This window comes from Lepisosteus platostomus, chromosome 7 (genome assembly GCF_059453375.1).
Source record: "Lepisosteus platostomus isolate fLepPlt1 chromosome 7, fLepPlt1.hap1, whole genome shotgun sequence".
Lineage (NCBI taxonomy): Eukaryota > Metazoa > Chordata > Actinopteri > Semionotiformes > Lepisosteidae > Lepisosteus > Lepisosteus platostomus.
Genome location: NC_142617.1, coordinates 44,084,883 through 44,096,454, shown reverse-complemented (window position 1 = coordinate 44,096,454; position 11,572 = coordinate 44,084,883). Strand labels below are relative to the sequence as shown.

Here is an 11,572-nt window from a genome sequence, read left to right as displayed (position 1 = left end):
TGCAGCATACAGGGGTCAGGTGACCACTGTTGCATACTTGACCCTGAGATCAATCAGGATTCTTAATTACACAAGAGCAGGATACGTATTTATGCTAAGGATTGATGGATTTCAAACAAGCTACCCAGCCACATTGAAGCAGACACCCAGGCTTCTTTTAAAAGCCAGATGAGGTCCTTGGATCAATTAGCTACTAACTACCCAACAGTCTAGATCATGCAAATTGTCTAATCTTGTTAGTAACCTTTGTTCTTCATTCTATACATTTACATAATCCTATTTGTAGTAAATATTGTTATATAATTACTTGGTTGAGCTTTAACCATACAGTATGTACTGTATGTATGTAAGAATGGATTCTACATTAGAACGTTCTTTACCATTTCCCAATTACTTGTTTTGCTTGGCTGGTGAATATTTTATATGGCCTATGAAAAGCATCTGTTTCCTTTACTATAGTTGGAAAATATGAATTAAAACCTGGAAATTTAAGTTATTCTACCTCCACTAATGCTTGATTCAATTATGATAATGCTGTTTAATACAGAGTATTGCCTTTCTGCTACCTGAAGGGTGTTGTATTCTTTACAGTATCTAGAAGATTCCCTTTAAAAGCATTGATGCATTTTACTTTATCCTTTGCTATTATAGTACATTCCTGATTATAGTTTCAGGTAAATTATTCTTTTCCAGTTCCTGGTCTTTCAAATCAATTTCACAATCAGGTTCTGACACCAGCTGACTATGCCAGCAAATTATAAAGATTAAGAATAATTTCACAGTCTGAAGTCAAGGATTTCCCAGTTTTACACAGCATATTATTTTTTTATTCTATAGCACAACCTGAAATAAGTAATGACAAAGGAGGTAAATTTATACAGGACTAACAAATTCAACAACTCAACAGAATGGTTAAACTATTATACAGATATTTACAAGTCTGTAAAAAATGAAAGCCCTGCCTTTTGCAGATAGAAAACCCATACAGAATTATGCACCTACACTATAAACATTATACATTATATAATGAAGTAGTTCAGGTGGATGGCTGCATCAGCATGCGTAGGCTGCAAAGGAACAAGTAGTAGGTTTATTTCATGCTGAAAAGAGAAAAAAGAAAACGCAACGTTTCGGCCATGGAGAAGAAGGCTAAAGAAGGCTCCACGACCGAAACGTCGTTTTCTTTCTTCTCTTTTCAGCATGGAATAAACCTATTACTTGTTAATTATATAATGATCCACTTAGTTAGATTTCATTCCTGATTATAAAGGGGCATTTTATCCATACTTTTATAGAAGCTATAAGGATCTTGGCCAGGACTAATTCTCCTGCTCACAAATGAATGTGAACCACAGATTATTTAGTTTTTGAAAACAGTTCTACTTACCCTAATAAGTATTTACTGTAAATCAATTTCTAAATGCATTAAGCTGCTCGATATTAGAGATCTGGCAGAGAAGGATAGACGCATCTCTTTAGATGTAAATTTTAGCCTGTTAGTATTTTCTTGATATGTGTCCTGGGTGTCTTACTTTTTTATACATATTTTCTGAGAAAAAAAAGAAACCATTTGATCCCCTTGGAAAGACTTCATTCCTGATTATAGGAGGCAATTTAAATCGTGTTTTAACTTTTTTAATACTTTTTTTAACCCCACACACTTTTGTTATGTATAGAGACAAACAATTTCAAACCATTTTCCTGTAAGAAGTCCTAGAAATCACTTTCAACAAGATGCAGTTTATCAAAACTTTATGAGTTCAATATGTACAGAAAATCTTTTCTGGTACTACATCCTACTGTACAGAAGCATCGACAAAACAGGGAGCTGATTTAATTGCCTCCTGTTGGAGAAAATGTGGCTCTTTCAAAGTCACATTTTCTTCTTGCTATACTATCCCTTGGGGGGGAAGTCATGGAAAAACTAGCAATCTGCAAATTGCTAGGGCCTTCCTGTTTTGTGACAACAATCTAATACCAATGATTATTGTCATATATTTAAAGCCTGATCCTGATCCTATAATTCTTTTAAGTGAATCAGACTATAGAATGCGGTAGGGTGGTTCCTGCTACACATGGAATCACAACAAATAGGCCGGGTGGTACATGCTGGCTGGTACCTATTGCCATTTAGTTGTCTGGAAGGTGAAGCAGGTACTACCTTCACCATTCTAATCAGCCAACCTCACACTGATCAAGGCCCATTTAGTGGTTTGATTGCAGGCACATCAGCTGGAACTGATGACCCTTATGTTTTGAATAAATACCTTTGAATACCTCCAATACATTTGAGTAATAATGTTTCTTGGGAGGGCTTTTAATTAAGTTTTATCATATTTTATGTAAGGCATGTTTTATAGATCTGATACATTATATCAGTGATCTGTGTATTGATGTTACCATTCTCCACAAGAATCCTGAGGTTGCAATGTAAAACAAAGGAATTTTCTGTTTACTTCAGAAAAAAATGTGATCTTACATATTTATATACGTGTTCCCATATTACTGTACATTAAAAACACGGGATCTTTGCCTTGGGAATTTCATGGTCACATGGTCCATTTTGATATGACTTCCAAAGAGTCCAGGCAAAACAATATATAAAAACAGCAAAATACTATCAAATGTATAGACAAAGTTATAGCAGAATTATCTTTTAGGTGGTTTTTAATATTTGTGGGTCCTCAAATATATTTTAGAGGGTAGTGCTTACATGCAATCTTTAATACAACGCCAGTGAATATTCAAGATTTGAATTGAGTTATGTAATCCTTAGTTCTGTTTTGAGAGCTGGAGTTTTGTGACAGAACATACCGTCTGATCCAAATTCAGTCATTTTTGTGCAAAATGCTCTCAACATCAAAAACACTTCTTCTGGCTCCAAGTCAAACTTATGTAGTCCACTTAGATAGCACCTCCAACATGAGTAGTGGTGTCTAAATACAGTTGCAGTGCAGCCTGTCCTATGAGCAGCATTTTTTTTTCTTCTTCACTACCTTGTCTGGCTTCAGTTTGATGGAGTCTGTCATGCAGCTCATTAGCCCTTCTTTGTACTGCCAGAAAGAAAAGAAAGTTATTTAAAACAAAACTTCTCAACTCCAAAAATTTGTCAATTTGTCCATTTGTCTGGGTGCCAAGCCTTTTGAAACATTTTTGCTTGAAAATATTACTGGATTCAAAACATTTAGATTATAAACAATGCATATAGACTGGGAAGACTTACCAAATAAAGTAGTGACAACCATTGTAAGCTTTATTTTAAATCTTTACATTTTAATCAATATTCTAACAATTATATAATTGATATGACATGCTTTTATGACTAAGTATCTATAGTCAAAATGGTCATAGTCAAAAAGCCATGACTTTTTAGTGGAGGACTAAGTTCCTGGTATAGTCCATCAATGAGTAATTTGAGGGTACAAACTCCCCAATAGTACAACCTTGACTCTGTTTATAGAATACTAGTATGTTGATAGAATTGCATCATCAGCTATTGTTTAATCTCATGTGAATGGTCAGAATAAGCACTTGAACAGATAAAACTTTTCAATATATTTACCCTATTTAAGTTAGTTATTCCTTGCTTTACCATTCAATGGCAAGTCATGTACCATTTCTGAGCCACTGACTGGAGACAAGCTCCCAAAATAGTTAATCTGAGCATGAAGTGTTTTAGTAAAGCTCCACTTACTGATTTTTACAGATCTACTATATGTTCATCTGCATACAGTGGATCAAAGATGCTAACTAAACAGATCAGTCATTTATCTGAGCTATCAGGGACACTATCGGGGATGCTAAAAGGCAATACCGCAACAAGATAGAACTATAGGCTGCCTCTGCAGATGTGTGCCAAATGTGGCGGGATATTCAGACAATAACAAACCATAAAACCAAAATAAGCATTGTTACATCCACTGACAGTGATTTCTCTCTCCCAGAGGAGCTGAACGCCTATTACGCTTGCTTTGAGAAGGAAATCACGGAACCGTCAGCGCCGGTGCTCCCGGCCACTGATGGTCCAGCCTTGTCTGTCACGGAGGCTGAAGTCAGGGCAACATTCAGATGGATGAACACACGGAAGGGCGACCAGCCCGGACAGCGTTTCAGAACGGATTCCATCAGTCCTGTGCAGACCAGTTGGCCAAAGTTTTTACAGATATTTTTAATATTTAAGTTTTACAATCCTCCGTTCCCGTGAGTTTTAAAAAAACTACCATTATTCCAGTGCCAAAGAAAAATACTGTGACCTGTTTTAATGATAGACCGGTAGCGCTCGCATCCACTGTAATGAAATGCTTTGAAAGGCTGGTCATGAGACACATTAACACAATAGTGCCTGAGTGCTTAGACCCCCTGCAGTTTGCATGCTGGTGTAACAGATCCTGGTTTTCCTGACTGGCAGACCACAGACTGTGAGGGTAGATGGAATACTTTCTTCAACACTGACCATCAATATAGATGCCCCTCAGGGCTGTGTGCTTAGTCCCCTGCTGTTCCCCTTGTTTACCAATGATTGTGTGGCCAGACACAGCTCCAAATTCCATCTACAAATATGCTGACGATACTACCATCATCACTGCCGAATCACTGCTAAGGATGAGACAGCCTACAGGGATGAGGTCAGGAGCCTGGTGGAGTGGTGCCTTGACAATAATCTCTTCCTCAATGTCAGCAAAACCAAGGAGCAGGTAATCGATTTTAGAAAGCAGGGTGGGAACCACACCCCTGTTCACATCAATAGGGTGGCTGTTGAGATGCTTAACAGTTTCAAGTTCCTGGGTACCTTCATCACTAATGATTTAACGTGGTCCCAGCATGTAACTTGAGCTACAAAAAAGGCACAACAGAGCCTTTACTTGCTCAGACAGTTGAAAAAAAATTGGTCTATCTTCAACTGTCCTTACCACATTTTACAGGTGCACTATTGAGAGTGTGCTCACATGTGGTATTACAGAGTAGTTTGACAGCAGCTCCTTATCTGACCGGAAGGCATTATGGGGGTGATCAGGTCAGCCCAGTCCATCATTGGAGTATAGCTCCCCTCTATTTCAGACATTTTTACAATTTGCTGTCTAAGGAAGGCTGGAAGTATTGCTCAGGATACCAGTCATCCTGCTTTCTCATTTTTCTCCCCCCTTTCCACCGGTAAGCGACATAGTAGCCAGATTATTGAACTCTACCCCACCACTGGCTCACACTGATGTGTTTTTTTTTCTAATATGTATGTTTTTTAACTTGTTGCTGTTATGTGTTTTTGGTGTTTCCTTAATGTCTTTGTATCAGAGCATACATGCAAATAATCATTTCATTGCACTTGTGTATATGACAATAAACTGAACTGAACAAGGAAATTTTTATCTATTAACTAAAGACCATGAAATGTTCAGATCAGTACAGCACTTGTCTGAGGTATGATTAATTTACTTTTTGCTGTTTTATGACTAAAATTCCATGAGCTTTAGCGAGGCACGTTATTCAAAAAAATTTTTGGTGTAAGAATAACATAATTAATTGTGTGTCCTTAAATAATGCAGCAAAAATGCCAGCAACCATATCACCCTGCAACTCGCAACTGGTAACCCACTGAAGCTAAGCAGGTGTGAGCCTGGTCAGTACCTGGATGGGAGACCTCCTGGGAAAAACTAAGGTTGCTGCTGGAAGAGGTGTTAGTGGGGCCAGCAGGTGGTGTTCACCCAGCAGTCTTTGTGGCACTATAAGAATTAGGGTTTTAAACTGTGAAGGCCTAAAATTTACATTCATTTAGAATTTTCAAAGGCCATAAAAAGTGAAAAACATCCCCTTTAGAGTTCTTGATGCTCAGTTATTTTTGATCCTTATGACAAAGGAGCATCTAACCTTGATAAGTGCATGCTTTGCCAGTGTCTGGAAGGCCTGCTCCACATTGATGTTGTTCTTGGCACTGACCTCCAGGCATGGGATGTGTCTGTCCTCACACCATGATAAAGCCTCGCTTCTGGTCACCTGTATAGAGACAATTTGTCAAACTTATTTCCTTAAGCAGGCTTTACTGCAATTAAATTTTGAGATTTTTGAATTAGGAGGCACAAATCAAAACCTGATTTACAAAGCCATTTCTCTTTCCATTTTTCCAGACATCATAGGTCACTGATTGCTCAGTTACCCCTTTTATCTACAAACTTGCTCCAATTTGCTAAATTCCTGCAGCTCCTACCTGTCTCTCTTCCATGTCAATCTTGTTTCCTAGCACCACAAAGGGTAGGCTGGGGTCAGGGGGATGACTCTTCTCCAGGATGTCTTGCCTCCAGCCCTCCAGTTCCAGGAAAGAATCCCTGTCAGTGACATCGAAGACCAGAACACAGCCATCCGCCCCCTTGTAGAAAGAGGACACTACTGCGCGGAATCTCTCCTGCCCTCCAGTGTCCCAGATCTGGAGGAGAGACAGCCATGGTCACTGAATTTTGTGGGCAATGTGAAGCCTTATCTATACAAACCCCCAGTCACAGCATGTTATCCATATTTGTTCCAACTTTGTTGTACTCCTTATTTTGATATTTGTTTATAGCATTTGTCATCTGCATTCTTGTGAGTTTGCACAACTAAAGAAATTTAAACAAGTTGATTTGTACATGGCATATATGTTTTTATAATAAACAGTATTAGAATTAGTTAATGGGTTGCAAGTACAGTCTTGCAATGTTAACACAGAGGTACAGACTTCAATCTGTGCTGGCCCCACCCTGCAAGAGTTTTGAGGCATGTCCAACTCTCTCAGAAAATCCACAATCTCTAGTAGGGATACAGTTGTTTTTTTTCATATATGACTTAGTATGCAGCCACATTGTAATTTAAGTACCATAGTTATACCTGAAAATAGGTACTTTATAAGTAAGTTGTGTTATGTCCATGAATAAAGACAAAAAGGATCCTATACAGATGTAAACTAAAGTATAAGAATAAAAAAACTAAATTGTGCTTTAGCAGTACATTAAGATATGACAATTTGCTTTGAAACTGAAGACTGCAATCAACACAATTGGAGATGATTCACCATCCAATGTGTCCTGCAGAGCAGAATTTCACTTCATTTTCCATGGTTTTGCAGTTTTAGCACTGACAGAGCTTTTCTTTCTCATAAAATGAAAAGGCTGTCACAAGGTATTTTGCAAGCTTTTCACCGCACGTCTTTCACAAGATAAAACCTTTTATACACACCCATCTCACCTGCAACTTGACAGCACTCCTGTCCACTGTAATGTTCTTGGACAGTACGCTGGCTCCCAGTGTGCTGCGGTAATCCTCATGAAATTGTTGATGGATATACTGGTGTAGCAATGATGTCTTTCCCACACTGTATTCAGGAGTAAAATAACACTTAACAGACAAATAGATCTCACAGGAGCAGCACACTAAAAAAAGCTGGGAAATCTATAACACCCAGAGGTGTACTCTAGGAAAGTTGAAGGAATTTCCATGTGAGCTCATATTTGTTCCAATCTGAAACAGCAAATCAGCAGGAAGCAGATATTGAAAGTGTAAGGACAACAACCCTCTATTTAGTTTTCTTTGTCTAAAGCTATGGATGATTTGTGGGGGAAAAAATCATAATAATTAGGCAGGAGAGATGAACAGTCAAGTCTGTTTTACCCAAGAGCTCCTAGGATGATGATCTTCAGTTCCACTTGCTTCATCAAGGTAGCCTGGGTGAAGATGATAATGCATGAGGCTTCAACTGTCACTACAACTTTAGACATTTGTATAAACACGTGATGTTAAACAGTTCTATAGTTAAAGTTTAAAAATGATTACTGTAATTAATGCATACAAAATATTTGTTAATTCTGTATGCTGTATTTAGGAACAAAAGGAAAACTCACTGAAGAAAGTCAATTCAGCTGTTTGGATACAGGTTGGATCTGTTTAATTCGGTGGTCTTAGATAGGTTTCTTTTTGTGAATAAAGGGTGTGTTGCAGATGCAATCTCTCTTTCCAGAAAGAGGTCGAACACAGCACAAAAACAGGACTTTAAAATTGTAATACCATTGGTATCCGTGATTCTGCTCTGTGTGAAGACATTCTTCTGCAATGCAAACCACTTAACACAGAACAAAACAGCAATGCAAACATAAATAACTTGGAGAATATTGTAGATATGCCATGGGACATTGCATTAGGACCAAACCAGCAGCAAACAGTTAAGAGTACAAATCACAATGAGCAACCTGCTGTCTGACCTTTCTGTATGTCTATGTCCCACTGCCCACATAATGATATAGAAATGCTTCAAAACCCCATGCTTCTCACATGTTTTTAAGTTTTGCTGATTCAGTTCCCAAATTATATTTTGAAACAACACCCAGGCACATTTTAATTGGAGGACACAAAAACTGAGGCTGTTTACAATGGTTGCCATATCTATGGTACAGTATGTTAAACAACAGGCACAATGACTCATACTGACTCATACAAGCCAATAAACTGAACAGCATTGGGGAAAGTAAACAGAATTTTCTGTGCTGAACACTTCACTCTCATTTATTGACATATCCAGTTTTGCTGGAATAAGCTGAACTTGTGCATTGCATTTCATCCCTTACACGTGGACTTAGCAATAGAGATTAAATTTCAACAGTTCTTCTGTCACAGAGCTCAACAAGAAGAAAGTGCTCCCATTGTCAGTAATAGCACACAAGCTGCAGATTGACGTCTTATCAATATTTGCCATTGTCCTCTGTTAGACACCATAACAGACAAAAGAAATAGGAATAATATTCATTAACTATAAATTACCTCGTACTTTCCTTTAAAAAAGGCATTCATTTCATTTTTCATTTGTCACCCATTGCAGAGATCCTAAAATTTTCCCAGCATGGACTATGTCAGGAATCCTCAGTTATCTTGCTACCAAGCTCAGATGTAAAAATGTCTAAAATGAATTGCATTTGCCAAGTGTTCTATTCTCTATGTTTTTCAATGTGATTCAAAGCACAGAATGTAGACCCAATGGTTTGGAACAGATCCCAGTTCACACAAACATTCCAGGAACAATGTGAAATTAGTATGGGTAGTTAGCAGCATACACTCCATCATCCGCTAAAATAATAGCATTTCTTTTCATGATTGAAAGCTCTGTGTTACAGACAGATATCTGAATGACGTAGGTGAAATGAAGCAATTCTATCCAGGCTACTGCGTGAATGGAAAGACATTTGACAGTCTTAATGAGTAATAGCTGGGGAACCACTGTTCAGGTAATTATGCTAGTAGATAATTTCCTGGTAATTGTGTGTAATTCTGCCAGAAACTACACTGAAACAAAATTAAGTGAGTTAAATTAAAATTCTGGATTCTGCAGCCGCTATTAGACAAACAATGCAGAGACTACATTACAGTCAGATGCTGTTTCCTAAACATTTTAAGTCTAGGGCTAGGTAACTGGGTGTGCCCAAAATACCAGTGAAAACAGGTTGTTTCTCATTCATTCTTCGTTTGTGTCAGTAGATAAAGTAAAGTAAAGTTCAGTAGATTGCTAGGCTGTCAGACGGCTGAACAAAATAGAGATAAAGGAAACTCTTTCATTTTCACTTAACCACTCACCCAATGTAGAATTAGAAGAGAGCAAAAATATAATCTCATGTGGGGTCTCAGACCCCTGCACTCCCAGTTGTCTGGGTATTGAAAATCAAAACCTGAAGCTCGTGAATATTTGTAAATAAATAAAATAACCAAATAAAAAAGCAGTTTTAGTGATTTCCCCAAAATACTCATTATAAACCCATGAGGGATTATACAGCTGTGTTAACACTTCAGGCAATGAGGTTCACTGTAAAATAAAACTACACAGTAAACGTTCAACTCAGTTTCACTTCACCTCAGTCTTGTCTCTCTTGGTGTTACATTTCTTAAAAAGCCTCCTTTCCTCCATAACTTTAAAAGAATATTCCTTGATATGCAAAGGCCTCCAGTGCATAACTCCAGTACAAGATTCCTTCAAAACAGAAGAAAAATGTGGTGAAGAGTAAAGCTCTCACACACAATTTAAGTACTTACAGGCTGATGACTACAGGCCAGGTTCAAGGAGCAGAACAGTCTTCACCCTCTGTCATCCTGAGCCAGTTCTTTCGATGACTACACAAGAGCAGCAGGCCTTTTCCTGTGCAGGGCTGTGAGCACTGTATGTTTCGTCCTCGCTGGCTGCTGAATAAACACTCCCTCTGTCTCTATCCCTCCCTCTGCTGTCTCTGTGGCAGTCTTCCCACAAGCCAGGCCCACAGTCAATCAAGACAGAAAACCACTAGCATGGCACAATGAAGACAAATCTGAAATCACTATGTTAGGATGGGATTTTTATTTCTATGTTTGTTCTTCATTTCCAGTGAAATGCATAAATATATGATGAAAACAATTACCAGTTTCATTCATTTCTTATTGTTAGGTGGATGATGATGATGATGATGATGATTATGATTATTAAATAATAATACACAAAGGGTAAACCTCACAAAATCAATATTATAAATACATTTTTAAACAAAGAAGAAATAAAACAGCATCACCCCTTTTGGAAATGATCAATTTCAAGGTATATAGCGTGTAATATACACTAAATAACAAAAAAGCCATGGGTTTTGTGGTTTAAAGCTCTCTATTGCTAAAACACTTCCTCATTTATTAAGTGTACATGCAACAAACATTTAAAAAAGTTTACTAATTTTGCCACAAGGGGACAGCATTCTGTTTATGTCTTTGAAAACTCTGTTTAAACACCACATGTACAAATTCTCTCCTACCTCTGCTAACAAATGGACAAATCTGTGAGTTAAAGGTAACAGAATGGGACAGGAATCAGCTTCCCAAAAAACTGCACTGAAGAATGTGGTGATCATGTCTGAACAGTGAGCTGAGTTGTATCAGCTGTGATGATGATTGGAAAAAGGATCGGGCAGGAGAGTTGTTCACACAAGTATAGCCAAGCCTGTGTAATTTTGAGCAACAGACACTGAAACACTCTAGAATTTTTTTAACAGCTCCTTCCCAAAATGCAGAAAACAATGTAATGTGAAAATTGTCCATCATGGCATACACTGTATATTGGTGCTTATTCCTCAACGTTGAATCAACCTGAAGCCTGTTCCGAAAATACAGGGTGCAATACAGCCCTTCACTCTCTGAACACATGCACAACACAAGCACACAGGAATAATTTAGAGACACCGAATAACACAGCCAACATGTAACTAAAAGGTGGGAGTAAACCTGCAAAATCCCATAAAATCCCATGCTGTACCTGATACAGTACTTTATAAAAAGGAGTTAAATTAGTTTAGTTATATCGCTACTAACATAGCTCATTCAAATGTACTGTATGATTATCTTATGTATTGACAACATTTATATTAATTTTCTGTATTTTATTTAGAGAATTAAAGACAGTTTAATATAAAAGGGTATATAATAACATCACATTTTTACTCACTACCCCATGCATCACATTGGTCTGAACTTAAATTGCTGTACATCCTATGATGTAATTTAAGAAACACTGGCTTTTTTCATATTTGCAGTATCATAACCTTGACAAATACTT

General features: G+C 37.7%; 1 protein-coding gene across 4 annotated transcripts; it reads right to left on the bottom strand.

Annotated features, from left to right (window-relative positions):
* Positions 1–796: 796 nt before the first annotated feature.
* LOC148658911 (ras-related protein Rab-7b-like) lies at positions 797–11,436 on the bottom strand. 4 transcript variants are annotated; one of them, XM_088640688.1, is made up of 6 exons: positions 10,036–11,436; positions 7,633–7,685; positions 7,201–7,336; positions 6,200–6,415; positions 5,863–5,988; positions 797–3,053 (listed from the first exon to the last, which is right to left on the bottom strand). In XM_088640688.1, exons 2-6 carry the CDS (start codon positions 7,674–7,676, stop codon positions 2,964–2,966), a joined length of 612 nt encoding a protein of 203 aa, XP_088496814.1. In that variant the 5' UTR covers positions 7,677–7,685; positions 10,036–11,436; the 3' UTR covers positions 797–2,963. The 4 variants fall into 4 exon arrangements, with proteins under 4 accessions (XP_088496814.1, XP_088496817.1, XP_088496816.1 ...); XM_088640691.1 differs by having other exon boundaries at positions 5,932–5,988; XM_088640690.1 differs by having other exon boundaries at positions 7,210–7,336.
* Between the last annotated feature and the right edge of the window lie 136 nt (positions 11,437–11,572).